This window comes from Gymnogyps californianus, chromosome 4 (assembly GCF_018139145.2).
Source record: "Gymnogyps californianus isolate 813 chromosome 4, ASM1813914v2, whole genome shotgun sequence".
Classification (NCBI taxonomy): Eukaryota; Metazoa; Chordata; class Aves; order Accipitriformes; family Cathartidae; genus Gymnogyps; species Gymnogyps californianus.
Window position 1 is genome coordinate 17,850,374 of NC_059474.1, and position 16,249 is coordinate 17,866,622.

The window sequence follows — 16,249 nt, forward strand, 5'->3', positions numbered from 1 at the left end:
GAACAAATAAAAAAAGTCTCTATATCACAACCGTAAGTCTATGATTCACCCACATCTTGTATACAGCATGCAGTTATGGTTCCCCCCCTCCCTTACGCAGAGTCTAATTGAACTGAAAAAAGGTATACTAAAAAGCAACAAGAATAATCAATCATGATAAAAACTTCCATGAAAGTAGTAAGACAATAAAGCATGACTCTCCAACTCTGAAAGAGACACAGCTAAGAAGGGAACATGAGATAACTTTGTTAGAGATTAAAATGCTAGGATTTAGGTGTTCACTGGTGTGACATTTGTGTAAATTCCCATTATAGTCCATCAACAGAGATCCAGTCAGTAAAGCTGACAAAGACCTGAGAGCGATTCAGCTCACTGAGGCAGACACCGAGGTCTCGACTCACTTGCCTAATCTCAGAGATCTGGTGCCATTTAAGATGCCATAGGCACGTGAAACATCCACACAGGAGTCGACAAATATGCCACAGGCTTTGCAGGATAACTATGCTTTTCCGGAACTAGGCAGATTATGCTCAAATCTCAAATGACATTAGTTTTAAATAGTTCATGAAACTGAGTCCAGTCCCGGTTGGTCTACTAAATTACTCTCTAGGCTCTACTGATTACATTGGCAGCTTGGACATACAGCACACATGAAGAACGCTAAGTTAAAGTATCCTAATCTCAAACTGAACCTCATCCATGCCATCCCTACAGTCACAAGTATAATGGAGAAGGTAAATACCAAATGATCACTCATCCTCTTTTTCAATATACGCACTACAAAATAGCTAGGGGGTGGCAGATTAAAATAAACAGAAGACAGTATATCATGTTATATTCAACTAAGTACAGACGTCCTGTCACAGGAGTCTGTAACACTAAAAGGTCACATGGATTCAAGAAGTGATTTGACAAATTTACTGAAGAAAAATCCAGTCAGGGCTATTAAGTACTAAGATACCCTGGCAGTCTCTGGAAAACTCATACAAATCACTGAAGGCAGGGAGAATACTTTACACAAGTGCATTAGAGGCATGCCTTATTCCTGTAACTCTCTGGGCACCATCAGAGACAAGCTACTGGCTCAGATGGACCTCAGTATACAGTGTTTTTAATAAGATATTTTTCTTTCAGTTTCTCTCCTCCCTTTCAAAGTACTATCGTAGGAGCCAGAATCAACATATTATTATGTACTTAAAGGACTACATAATAATACACATCATAATACTACACTGTTACTCATGTAGCCATGTAATTTTTACCCAATGGAGCTAGACTGAATACAGCCACTACTCACATTCCCATTTCAGGAAGACATTCTTATTAAGCATATGCATATTAAGCATATGCTGGACACCTCCTGAGATTGCATCAATGATCACAAAACCAAGAAAATCTAACTACTGTTTATCATCAGAAACAGTGAAAACAGTCTGGGAAATTTAAATTGGTCTGAATAAACTCAGCAGGTCTCTGAGCAACCTGATCTAGTTGAAGATATTCCCGCTCATTGCAGGGGGGTTGGACTAGATGACCTTTAAAGGTCCCTTCAACCCAAACCATTCTATTACTCTACAATAAGGGCCTAGTCCAAATATTAATGCTTACGCTAATTTTTAATTATGCTTTAATTTTTAATTTTTAAGCATTAAAATTTAAAGCTTTAAGCCCCACAACTCTCTGACAGCATCATGTTTATATTGTGAACAATGATTGCACTGGATGACCAAGAGGCACTTGTCACTACTCTGACTTGATGATATTCCCTGGCCACAGTGACTGCATTCACACATCTGGGTGCACAAGTGGGCAGGGAGCTGTACTGTTCTCCAATACACTTTCCTCATCTCGAAAATCAGGGGACAAGGACTGTAAGGTGCATTGCCAAGAGTGCAGTGGCAATGCACTGTAGTTGCGTTGCAATGTCCTGTAATTCTGAGACAATTATTTTTATGAAATACTAAGGTATATCAGCATCTTAGTAAAAACATTTAAACATTGTAAAAACATTTAAAAGTACCAGCTATAGTTCTTAACAGCCCTGTTATCAAATTCTAGTAGTTCTCTCCTTCTGAATGAAAAAAGGAAAATATTCAACTGTAATCTCATATTTGCTTCTAAGGGTAGCTCTTATGTAACCCTCTAAATGTCAGTGCATAGTCACAACCAAATGCTATAGCTTCCAAAGACAATTAAAACAGAAGACTTCTCTGGTAGTAACCTGTTTTAAGTTAAAACTGTTTAAGTGCCTAAAGGCCAAGTCATACAAAGTTCTGAATGACAATTACATTAAAAAGGTACAATCTTACTTCAGATGAATTTCACTGAGTTCATTAACTTAAAAAAATCCCTACTTGAAAACAGTCCATTTATAGTTTCCTTATGAAATAAAGGCAGTAGTTCCTCAGTAATAGGGTTATGTGTGTTCTGCTGCCTCCGAGCCCTTTGGAAGACCAGTGAATATACATTAAGCAAAATGCCAAGTCTGAACCAGCACAGCCAAGCCTAAACTACAGTGCCCCACTGGAAGGCAGGATAAATTAACTCAGTCTTAGTACTGGACTAACTACATTCACACACTTCCTGATGGCTCTAAGCACAAGCAAGAAAAACTTGCATGCCTATCTGTTCCTACTAAAAGCACAGGTTAAGTGGTCTTCAGTACCACATAGACACAGTCTGGTTGTGTACAGGCAGGAAAAACAAAAGTGAATTGTTACACTGAGACAGCTAATGTGTTTAAGATCTGACTGTAGAGGTGGCAACAGAGGTACTTCTACCTCAGTGTAACAGCTGTTTTAATAAAACATAAACACTCTTTTACCTAATGAAGACGTGACTTCAGGGAAAAAATAACAAGATACTTTATGGAAAAAAATATTTCATACACCATACACAATGCTGAGGTGCTCAAAAGCCTAAATACACAGCTTTAGAATATTTAAGTGAGAATGTCTTAAGCTGAGCTGGCATTGACTTCTAACTTGAGTATAATCTTCTCAATTGTAAAATATTGGCATCTACATACTGGTTAAAGAAAATGTTAGGAGACAGGTACAGTTACAGTGTCCCTGAAATGGGTACTTTTATACATTATCCATGAAGAAAAGATAGAACATGAAAAACTATAACCTTGCAATTTTCTTTTGTGCAATTAATGGATCACTAGCTATTTTATTACCTATTGCCTGTAATGCACATAGTAATGAAACACACAACATTTTGTATATAAACATTAACTAGGGTTCCTTGAAAAAGTGACTTGAATTTAGTATATAGTTTCCATTATAAAGTAGCTTTGAGTTGTTGTCCTGGTTTTGGCTGGGATAGAGTTTATTTTCTTCTTAGTAGCTGGTACAGTGTGTTTTGGATTTAGTGTGAGAATACTGTTGATAAAACTCTGATGTTTTAGTTGTTGCTAAGTAGCGCTTATCTTAAGCCAAGGACTTTTCAGTTCCCCATGCTCTGCCAGCAAGCAGGTGGACAAGAAGCTGGGAGGGAGCACAGCCGGGGCAGCTGACCTGAACTAGCCAAAGGGATATTCCATACCATAAAGCGTCATGCTCAGTATATAAACAGGGGGGAGTTGGCTGGGAGGGGCAGATCACTGCTCGGGCATAGGTCAGCAGGTGGTGAGCAATTGCATTGTGCATCACTTGTCTTTTCTTGGGTTTTATTTATCTTTTTTTTTGTTATATTCCTTTTCATTACAATTATTATTATTATATTTTTATTATTATTAATAGTATTATATTTTATTTTACTTTAGTTCTTAAACTGCTCTTATCTCACGAGTTTTACTTTTTTTTTCCTGATTCTCCTCCCCATCCCACTGGGAGGGGGGAGCAGCTGCGTGGTGCTTAGTTGCTGGCTGAGGTTAAACCATGACAGTTGTCGATTACTAAGGCTGTCAGCTTTTCTGCAAAGTTGGTACAGTCAGTAAAAAAATTGTATAGTAAGAAGGTAATTCCAATACATAGATGTCATTCTTATACCTTGAATTAATTTCAATGACAATTTCTAGCCATCCAAATAATAAGATTCTGGGTTACTTCCTAATAGAAATAGTGGCTTTAGTACTGCTTTTGAATAGTCAATCAACACAATTATATGACATTGCACATGGATTTTATGATCCAGGAATTCCCTTTTAGTTCCGTAAGGAAACCGTAGCGATGACAAGTTAGAGAAATCTTAGTCTGCATATTTTTGTCAGCTGGTAGGCCAAAATAATGCTAGCTTTGAAATCTTGATAGAAAATTGTACATAAAAATCATGAAAACAAATACATCATCAAGTAAAGTACATGGGGATATTGATAGCTGACTTTGTTAGTCTTGTTAGTACGTAATGTAAGCAGCTTTATAAATGGATTCTTTCTCTTTGCCTACATGGAAACCAGTTTTTATATTCCTTGCCCAAAGGAAAAATATCGTTGCTCCAGAAGTATGATCCTAGTTTTTATGCTGCTCCATTTTGCTTCATTTCTGTAAAATACTGAATACCTCTCTAGAGAGCTGAGATCAAAAAGCCTCAAGCACACAGGAGAGGTCTGATAGCATAACAACTAACTGCACATCAGCTGAGCCACTGTAAGCATTGGTTACTGAGTACTGTTAACATATCACAGTAAATAAGGTCAATAAACTTAGCTTGAACTATGCGAAAAAGGCAACACATTTCAACTAGAAACATGAGTAGACAACAGGAATGCTCCATTACAGTTGCTCAGCTGACAGGTGCTTCCAGAGTAAGCCATTAGAATTTGATCATATTTCATTGCTAAACCTATCAGCCATTTTTTTAAATGGCAAATAAAACAGGAAAGGTTAAAAGATCTAATATACAGCCATGCTGCAAAACACTGAAGTGGTGTAAACAGTCTATGCCCTCACACACATACCAGGCCACTTGCTAATTCTTCTGTAAATTTTCACCTGTAGAGTACAGCTAATAGAACTAAATATGAGCATATATCTCATACACTTCTGTGCAAAAGTCAGACATCCTTCCTTAAATAACTAATGAAAGTGGGTTTTGCTTATCTGGCTGATTTTCCACTGAAGCTTGCTAAATAATGTTCATATTTTCTACCCTGCTGACTGAGCTGAGGGGCGATAAACCTCCTGATGACTGGTGGTGATCAGCAGCTGGAGTGTGTAGCATTTTCAGCTGCTCCACACAAAGTCATTAAGGAACATCTGCCTATGCTGCTGCTTCTAGAAGAGGAACACACTTGCTCCCCTTTGACATTTCTTTCCCCTGAAGGAAAAAAGGGTTCTTAATTGTGTTTTACCAGCAATTAACTTTTCCCTGCATCGTCACTCTCTTCCTCTGTTAAGACTCACAGTATCCAACATACATACACAAAATTCTTGCCAGACTGTTTGATTTTTTGACTAACAATCTACTTGACCAGAAATACTGCAATTTAAAATGTGCTTCTTACAAGAAGGCTCCCAAATTCCCAACATAGAGTCAGATGAACCCCTAGGGAAAATGAGTTTGAGGGTAACTATCTACTCTCATTAAAAACATTCCTCCACTGGTATCCAGGAATTTGTCTCCAAGAAGGAAACAGAACCATGTTGTGGCTTAGGTGGCTCTCTGATCACCAGGTAATGTCACCATCCTAGTTATTCATATTAGGCTTGGTTCCAGAACTGCAGTCCAGAACAGCAGGTTTGGTTTGAGCCCCGCTGGCAGAGGTCTGAAAAGATGCCTGAATGACATGGATATCTGCAGTGTATCTAGTTCTTGCCAGCCCTGCCCACACTGCCTTTTCAATGAAAGCTGATCCACTCTCCTCAGCACTCCTCTTCAAGAGTTCATTTGCATTTCTCATCTTATCTCAAGTAAAAAGGACTGTCCTGAGAATCCATTAGCACATGAAAATCCTGTAATAGCCAATGGATGTTAGAAATCCGTAGCTTGAGGCAGCAGGGAGTGACACCCGAAGTGTCTTACGAAAGTCACCATGCATTTTAAATTCCATGTTATTGCTAAACAGATCAGAAATACAAAGAACTGGCAAGCACAAAACAGCATGCCAAGGGTCCAATGTCTGATGGAGAAGTCTAAACTTAATTACTTGTACAAAGTCATGCATCCTGCTACAATCATAAGAATACACTAACTTCAAGTCCCTATTAATTTGAATGCACTAGTGTTGCAGAAAGGTACCTACCAACTAAATGTGTGATTCATATATGTGAATGACAACTACAGATGGACATTCCCATTTGCAAGCAGAATGTTTCTGTTTTAATTTCTGTAAGTTCATAAATCAAACCATAGCTCATCTGGAAATATCCGCAATGTTATCTGATTTTAAGGTCAAAATTCAGAAAGCCTAGGCAGCTCTCATCCAAACTCACTAATATTACCAGGTCTTTTAAACTTTTTATCTGCATCCATGGGAACAAAAAATTTCAGTCTGCACTTTTTAATATAACATTTTTTTAAATATATATGTTTTTCAAACAAAACCTGGTTGTCCCACACATTCATTTAGCATTGTGAGCTGAGGCTTTAAAAGCAAAACCTAGACTGTAGAATTAATAATAAAACCATGCCATATTTTCACTAGTGTACTTCAAATGTGGGCAGACAGATGTCTAATGGTAAACAAGGATCTGTGGCCAGTTCTACCTTGAAATGCAAAGGCCACCTTACTTCTGTGGAAAGAGGGGGGCAAAGCAGAACAGGGAGCCTGACTGAGCTTACAAATATGCTCATTGGTTTTGCTCATTGTGATAGCTTGATGTGGAAAAACAATGTATATTCTACATGTCAACAGTGAAAAAGTCAATCTTTGTGAGAAGGGCCAGGCATCTAAAAATACTGATAAATGGGCTGCAAAAAGCAGTAGCTTGCTACCCAAAGCAAACAAAACATTTCTAAAAGTTTGTATTTTTGCTGTTACAGACAAAATGGTGCAGAACAGAAAAATGCACCCCTGAAGGTATGAAAACTTACTGTATTCTACCTCTCCAAAAGCAGGAATTGCAGGGCAGTAGATTGGGAGCACCTTTCAGGATCTCTGTGTCCTGATTACCTATGGGGATTACCTGTACCAACCCATGTCTTACAAGGTAATCAGCACTTCATGCAACGATGGAAACCTGATCACCTCACCCAGTTTGGTTCTGCTGTTGATGCCTTTGCACCCCCCTCCTTTGCCTTTGATAGTAGGAGGTGGCCACTACTGACTATGTAACAAAGAAACAATGTAAGTCAAGCTCTGTATCCTACACCTAATGTAAACATTTTCTATTCATTTCTCCTGGCACAATGCAGAGTGGATGAGTAATTAGATCATTATGTCCCCATCAATGACAATCTAACTTCACTGGGACAAGAAGTTGCAGCTGTACAACAACAGACAGCAGTATTGCATAGGTTAGAAATGGGAAAGCAAAGCACTACAGGCAATTTGAAGTTAGGAGGGATTTTATTATAATTAGCCCAACTGTAATATAGCCAAGAAAATAGTGATTCAAAAGGGAGCTCTCAAAGTTCCTAGGCCAAAAATTATTATAACAAATTTTCCATATAGCCATTTTTCAGCTAATCTGGTCTCAGATTTTGCTTCTTGGATGTCTGCTGTTGGTACAGCATCAGTCTACCTAGAATTTAGAAGGGAAAGCTTATGATTAAAATTCCAGTTCTGCTATGATTCTCTGTAAGTGTAGTCTCATTGCAGAGAAAAGTGGTTCTTAAGGGCCACATTCCAAAACAGAATGATTTGCTTTTCAGAAGTACTTTTTTGAGCTTCAGGTATAAATCAGCTTTATTTCAGATGGTTGAAAAGTATCCAGAGGGTAAATTCTATTAAAAGTAAATAAATCACCCCACCCACATTTTAACAGTAGAAATTTATCAAAAGCATCTGAAAAAAACACTGCAATAAAATTTTGCCATGATCCTTTGCACTGGGGTGATTTTCCCCACCTTTCGCTGCTAAAACAGCGGAACTTTCTTCCCCAACCCAAAGACAAGCTTTATAAAGCAATATAAGAGTTTTCAGAAAGGAATGAGATATTTTTCCTCAAAATTTAGTTGAGAGCAGAGAGACTTTAAAAATAATCACTTTATATAAAAAGGATATTTCTATGAAAATTTTGAACAAGCGTTTCTTTGCACAGATCTCATCAATATGCTCTAAGTCTGCTGTTGAGAAATGGATCATCCAGAAAGAGGGAGCTGGTGATTCTTCAACTCTTGTTACTGTGAAGTATAAGCTATCAATTAACAGAGACCCAGCTATTGCTTTTCTATTAGAAGAGGCAATACTGTGATTTTTTCGAGTGATGCTTATGGACAAATTTTACTTAGCATGCAAAATTGATGAAGGATAGCAAGTGAGTACGAGACAGAAAACAAGGGAGCAACTCAGGACATCTTAATCTAATTTACAGTCATCTTTCATGTACATTTCACTGTGGTTGAGGAATCGGAATGTTATCAATAAACAGAAAGTGCTTCTCTAAGACTTTTTACAGACTTCATTGCTCAAACATATCTGTGTTCAAAATAATAAAAAAATTTGATGTTTATTTGGATAGTTTTCTTTCAATTACTACAGAATGAAAATGTACCTTGAGGAGTAATGTGTGCATTCGTGGGCAAAAAGTACGGATCAGATTGTATACAAATACTATTATACAAACATACAATCAAAGCACCAGTAAAGTAAGTCTTGGTACAGTACAGTAAGTATAATATAGCAAGTACATGTGTAAATGTAGGTAGCAATTGTGTATGTATTCATACACAATATACATTATCACATACAGTCATCATTAGATGAGAATAACGGCACTGTAACTAGTAAGCCATTCTAACTTGAACGTCTTAATGATTTCCTATTGTTTGACCTGTATTTTTAGTCAGTGTTTTTTCATTGCTAAAGTGTTTTTACCAATTGCAGTGAGGTTACAGAACATGTAAAAACTGGATTAGTAAACAAGGGTAGGAAATAGGTTTTTCTCACTGACAAAGGTGCAGCATAAAAATAGCTTAAAAGATAACTGCCACCTCCTACAGATTTTCTCTTATTTCTTAACATGGTGTGGAAAATGTTCAAAATATTTTGTAGTGTAGCTCGGTATTGACTAGAAGTTTTACTACAATGTACTACATAATTTAGTCCTGCCTCTTTTCCAACTCCTGTCTTTCACGAATGTCATTTAAAGTATCTACTTATGCACATCAGGAACAATTAAGTACAAGACAAGTAATACTGTACTTCAGTACCACAGTTCGGCTGCAGCTTTGCAACAATATTACTCGAGAACCTATAAAACGCAAATTAATTGCCGTCTTCGTAATTCAGGAAAAAAAGCGGATACCATCAATCCCTCCGAGCAGCACACAGACAAACCCTATGTCTTCGCAGAGCTTGAGCTCTTCTCGCTATTGTTGCACGCTAATTAGAGCTGTTAAGTGCGAGATGTCGATCGTCGGCCACAAAGGCAAACCGCTAAGGTTGGTCTGTAGCACCCGCGGGGGAACTGTTTGAAAGGAAGTTTGTGCACACCGATGTTTTCAGCAACCGCCTTACAGGAGAGGACCGGTTTCCCTTCCCTCCTCTCAGACAGGGGCCATCAGAGGAGGCAGCTCCGAGCCAGCCCCGCCGCCCCCGGCCAGGGCAGCCTCACCTCCCTGGGAAGGCTGCAACAGCGAGACTTACCTTAGTGAGCTGGGCAATCTTCTTGCACATTTTCATGTGCATTTCCTGATTGCATTCCTCTGCCGAGCTGCTGCGAGCGGCTTTAGAGCCATTGCAAGTCCCGGGCTGATGATTCTTGTTTATGCCAGAGGCCATTAGGCTTGAAATATTTTAATCAAGTCTGTCTGTGTATGCTCCGGGTAGTGCGATCCTGTCCCTGCTGTTGGCCTCCCCCGGCGCGCTGCACGCACTCAAACCCCCATAGCGCTGCAGGAACTTCAGCCCCAAACAGGGCAAGCTCCAGCCGCCGCCACTCGTCCTTCTGTGGAGATGTCCCAATCCTTCAGCAGAACACCCAGGCGAGGAGGCAGAGAACAGCATGTGCAAACATCCTGACTGGGATTTTTTTTTTTCCCTCCCCTTCTCTTCAAATGGTTGAGCTTCCGCCAGGAGAAGATGCCAGCGGCTGGATGCTACAAATTCCCCACAGGAGACGCTGAGCCAGCCATACAGGCAGCAGCACAGACGTTGCTGAGGATCTGTTATAGGGATTGTCTGCAGATTAAATCATGTTGCCTTCTTGGGCTGCCAAAGGATTGCAGAGGTCAGAGAAGACGGTGTTGGCACCTTTCATAAGCTCTGTTATTTTGGCAGTCCTCTCTAAGTCCGGACGGACCAATAAAGTGATGAAGAAAAGCTTGTTCAATTTTTGCTGCTGTGCTGAAAGCAGAGGCACGCTTGAGCACAGCTGAGCCCGGGAGCGCTGTCCAGGATCCGGTCTGCCTGCCTTATCCAAAGAGGCTGGTCAGTTCCTCTGTTACACTAAAAGCATTGGAAAGGTGCCAGAAGAAAACTAACAATATTACAGGTCATTTTTTTATCATCTGCAAGCCGTTCCCTCTCCTCAAAGAGACGAGGCTTGCACATGTAAAAATAAATAAAAGGACAGAAAAGGCAGAAAACAGGGCACAAAAAAGGCAAGCTATTAAGATAATGGGATTTTTAAAGAAGACTGCTTCAGTAAAGTGTTATGCAAGAAGAAAATGGTTAGTGGACACGTTTAAACAAGTCTAGAAGAGAAAGGGGAACGAAGAAAAAGCAAAGTAGGGTGAAGTCAGAGAGGTAGAAAAGAGGAAAAGGGAGAAAGAGCAGGTAAGAGAAGCTGAGAGCTCCTCCACATCCCTTTGATGTGTCACTACAGCCAGCACAAGAGAGGGACAGCCAGAGGGGACATGAGGCTGCTTCTTACCCCCTGCCCCAAGCAGGTAAGGCAGCCTTCCTGTCTAACAGGTAAGGCAGTACTTTCCATCCTTCTTGGGCAAGAAGCTTCCACTTTGCTAGTGGTGGGTTTGAAAAAGAGCTTCCTCAGGACTATCAGAATTGGGAAGGAGGATTATCCGGTGTCAGCTAAGAGCAGGGCAAAAGGAAAAAGGGAAATCCTTGGTGAGGGCAAAAAGAGATAAAGCACTGTTAAGAATAAACACTCCAAGAGGAAAAAGATCAGGGCAGAAGAAGAATGCCTGCAGGCAGTGGGGAGAAAGAAGCCTGAGAAGATGACCTCAGGACAGAGAAACCAAACCCTTTAACTGCTGGGAGAAAAGGAGGGACCCTCAATCACTTCAGGAGTGAGAGGAAATGAAGACTGACTGAGAAATGCAGCACAGGAGAAGGGAAAGGCCAGGAAGGAAAACAAAGATGGTCACAGTTGCTGGGAGATGCTAAGCAGGGAAGAGAAGTTTAGCCCAGACAGAACATTAATAAGAAAAGGTAAGGAACAGAGCCTTGCACACAGGAATGACCAAGTATAGTTTCTTCATTCACCTGCACTAGCGTCCAAGATGCTGCTGCCTGTGATTGAAACTTTTTCTATGACTAGGGCATAAGGACATGCCATTGTCAATTGTCTGGTATCTGGTAAGACATGTACTCACACTTCAGTTTAACTCAGTTAACATGGTTATAATATCTTCTCTACATGGTCATCAATTTGAGGAAAAAAGTGTAGGAACTTAATTATATGTAAAATTTTGATAAAATTGACAAGTTTATTAGGACAATCAACAGAACACAAAGGGCTAGAGCAATTTCCTAGCACGTTGTTTCCTCAGAAAAGAACAAAACTGAGTGAAAATAGAAAGCAAATTAAGAAAAATGTAAAAGGTTTTAAAAGTACTTACAATAAGTTACCTGTGTTATCACTCTACTAGATGGATAGTAACATTAATGTTTTTTCTACTGAACAGCAGAGGACACACTGGACCTGAATGCATGGCTGGACAGAGACATGAGACATGTACATAGGCATAGACAGAGCAGAGGAGCACAGATCTTCAGGTACACTGGGAAAGGAATAAACCACTGAGATATTTTCAAGCAGGCTATTTATGTATTTTGGGGCGTTAGAGGGAAAAACATGAGGCTTTGGTACAAGATGGCATTTTAGCAGAACATAATTTGTCGCTGGTAAAGTATTCTGAGTCCAGACAAGACTTGTCAGTCAATACTCCAAACACTGGAAAAGCTTCAATCAGATCTCATGCACCATAAAATGCAACTACAGAACATAAATTCATAGGTGACTCAAGTCCATTAGTTCCACTACTCAAAAAACCCCACTTGGTTTCAGTAACAGAATTTTAGCAGATAATGCCAGAGCTTTTAAATGAGAATTTGACCTATTTTTTTTCTTCTAATTGATCTAGGGATCACCTATAGATAAGACGACAAAGCAAGGACATCACAAAGCATAATTTAAGCGTGTACTACACAAATGTGGGTTTTGTGAGAACCACATGGAACACATAAGTAGATTACAGAATGTTCATGAACTTGGGGCAGTATATGGCAAAGACAGTTTAAAGTAAAAATTAAAAGTCTAAACAGAAAACACACACATACATTTCTGCTTGAATTATCATTGCTGTATTAGTTTTAAGTAAATTATGAGAAGGTGGTCATGTCACTATAGTCTTTATAAGTCTATGAGTAACTGTACACAGCTTTATAGCTTTACGGCTCAGATGCATTAACTAATTTCCTTTTATTATAAAAAACAAGTCATATATTAATAAAAGACTATAAGCCTTCCATTTTTGGTAGCTCGTGCTTGTTGAATATGCAGACTATATAGCTTCTGAAATCTTCAGACTAGCTACTATTAAAAGATCCACACACCCCAAATTCCAAGACATAAAGAAGATATTTCTGTTGCAAATGTTTAATACATAACTTTGCGCCTTTGTTTAACATATTACAAACAGCTTTTCCAAAACAGAAATAATACAGAGCCCAATTCTTCCACTCTTTGTCTGAATACCAGTACTACTGAAGTCAGTGGGATTTTTTTTTTTTTTTTAATACATGAGGGTAAAGTTAAACTGGTCCCCCAGATTACACTCTACTGCTGTTTTGCAGTCCAATAAAATTTGCATTTGAAAATGGTAGAACAATACAGTTAGTCATTAACTGTCATGTTATGTTTCAAATGAAAAAGCCATATCAATAAAATGGATTTAAAACTTCTCACGTTAGTGCCTCAACAAAGGAAGATGCATCCCTAAGTGAGATTCTAATTTAATTCATAAATCACTATTCTCATTATTGATCTCCACTTAAATTCATTTTGGTCCAAGAGTAGCTTTTTGACCCCAGAAAACAGAAATCAGGGACTGTTTTTTCCTTCTTACAGGGAAAAAAAAAAAAGGAAATAAGGTTAAAAAAAAGTAGTCGGACAACTTGTAAGAGCAGCTATCCTGCTCACCTAATTCACTAGCCTACTTCCAATAAAGCTTGTTTTGGGACTGGATGCAAGAAAAAGGACAAATATAAAGTGGTTCTGCCACTGGTACGTCTTGGGTAATTACATATATTATCTATATAAAATATTATCTATAACTACTTTATAATTTTCATTTCTTCCCACCTCATAAAGCAAACAGGATTTGAAAGTCCCATTCAAAAACCACCAGAAGTGCTACTGATTTCCTCATTGACTGAAAACAGTAACTATTCAAAAATGTATACACAGTTTTATCGCTGACTTATATATACACAAGTTTTGGAGGAATGTGGTGAACAGGATCTCTGATTACTACTGCATAACGATGGCCCAATTATGGATGAAATATTACTGTGCTTATATTTTTAATATGGAAACTGGAACCAACCAGATGCATCAGTTATAAAAGCCCTTGAACACCTACTAAATAGGATAGCAACAGCTTCCCTTTTTTTACCTGTTTTTTACCCAGTGACCTACATCTAAAATTACCACAAAGTAACTGGCATGCAGCAAGTTTGGCCTACCCTGTGGCACTGTCTATTTGCTCACACAACAGCACTGACAGGAAAGAGAAAGGATCTAGAACAGTGGGTTGGAAGTAGAGACAACCAGAAGTAGACCATAGCATAGCAGATAAGGTCACTATTTCAAAGGACACGGAAAAAAGCTTGACTTACTACAGCACACTTCCCTCCAGAGCCTAGAGCACCATCCAAGGTTCTGCATTTCATCATTCCTTTCCTTTTCAGATAGAACTGTGAAACCCACTGGCCACAACCTCTGGGCCTGTGCTGCTGGCAAGGTCCTTGCCCTCCCAGTTTGCCACTGTATCCATCCCTAAGGAAGTAGCCAGCCCTTACTGAGCCCTGGGAGCTCAGAAAATGACTAAATGCCCAGGGCTGAGCTGAAATGGGGTTCCTGGGCCCATGGGCAAGGGGTGTGGCTGGAGGCCCCAGGTGAGGCTGGTCAGTGGCCATTAACGCTTATTAGTGCAGTCAAGGCCCTGAAGCATAACCTGTAAAAACTTTGACAGCAAACACCTCTATAAGTTGAACAAAGTATCTGGTATCACAGGGAGACGATTGTACTCTATGCAGAGCAAAGTCTGCATGGCCAACATTTGTGATCCTACTTCAGCATGTTATATACCTACACATGAAATACCAATTATAATACTGGGAATCTGGATCCCTGTGGCATATTTACCCTGAAAGCCAGTATGTCTAACTGGGTTAGACTTCAATTTGCCATAACAGAAGCCTGACTTCTATTTCTACCTAGAAATACAAAGCCTAGCAGAAATATTTAAAGCAGATTGGAAGAAAAAAATCTCACATCCTGGAGGAAATCCATCATAAGGGACTGCAATGTATTCAGCAGGGAAAACCCTCATCTGTAGATCTGAGATGCACGTAGGCACAAACGGGCTGCCAAACATATGTGAATTAAAAATAATTTAGTTCGCATTATTAGTTTCATTTAACATAAAAGTCCTGGGTTTTTAAAGCCACAAGAATCACAAAGTTTTACCTGCTCTTCTCTTCCTGTTTCCATCCTCTTCTCCACAGAGTCCTACAGCGGAAAAAAGCTAGATGAAGTTAATTGTCCAGTAAAAGTACCTTAAATAGAAAGATGGTTACACATTGTAATTCCCTAGAAAATATAACCTTACAAAAAACCCAACTCATTGAGGATTTGCTGTTGATTATAGTGTTTTTGTACAGTGACTATTTCTCCAACATAAAATAAAAACTTTTAGAAAAAAGTTAGCATATAAGATTCTAAGTTACTATTGTACTTGTGCATATAGAATCCATTTCCTGCTCTCTAGGAGCAGAAGGGGATTAGGCCAGGTCCATATGTTTTAAAAGTTAATAAAAAATACAAACGACTCACCTTTAAAAAGCAGGTATCTGTTTTACACATACACAAATGTGTGGTAGTACAATACATCAGGAAAAAAACTCTGCCACATACATAAATGATTTTTAAATTTATTTTTATCTATAAAATAGAACGCTTTTTCTCCTGCTGCTGCCCTCTATTCTTCACATACAGCTTATATACCCCATAATCCTTGACACAATTGTAAAGAGAAAATCATTCCATTATTTCATTGATAAAAATCTGCTTCTTAAAGAAAACACTGGGAAGATTCAGATCTGGAACAAGACTGACCCCTAGTGCTTACCTATTTTATTTGTTAGGTGGTCTTTTTCCTTAGTCAAAAATGACCCTTCTTCAGGACGGGTTCTGCCTATTTGACCTACTGTCATTTGATGGTATGTCATCTGTTCTTACTAAATAACTGTCATCACTTGAGGTAATCAGACAGGCTTTTTTTTTTAAAGCCCAAACACATATAGACGTCAAATACCTTAAGTTCCTAGTGTCCACAGTTAACTACTTCTGTTCACATTTTTGAATGCTGTCTATAACTCTGTAATTAATATATGCTCAGAATGTTTCCCCTCAGCTAATCATCACCTGCCTTGCTTCTCATTAAATATCAGTCCCTGTCTCACAGTATCTTCTGTAACTCGTAACATGTCTCCGGAGTTTGAACTTAGTTATCTTTCCTGTTTTTAATGAGATACAGAATTTATTGCTATTCTCAAGTTAATTTCTGGGAAAACATTAGGTTCACAACAAATGCTTGAAAATTTGGGGAAAATTTCCACTAGAAAAAGATTCAGTCTGGCAGGAACACAAATATGCCTTCCAACAAGTCAGTTATCCACACTATCCATCTTTTCCAACCCTCTTACAGCTGATACAAAACAAAAGGATGTTTC

At 38.9% G+C, this 16,249-nt stretch overlaps 1 protein-coding gene across 1 annotated transcript in view; it reads right to left on the reverse strand.

Moving 5' to 3' along the window:
• FAM184B (family with sequence similarity 184 member B) overlaps window positions 1-10,011 on the reverse strand; it is a 49,296-nt gene extending 39,285 nt beyond the window's left edge. The window contains exon 1 of the mRNA XM_050896177.1: window positions 9,695-10,011. Coding sequence (XP_050752134.1) covers window positions 9,695-9,829 — 135 coding nt within the window. The 5' untranslated portion in view covers window positions 9,830-10,011. The remainder of the gene's footprint in view (window positions 1-9,694) is intronic.
• Between the last annotated feature and the right edge of the window lie 6,238 nt (window positions 10,012-16,249).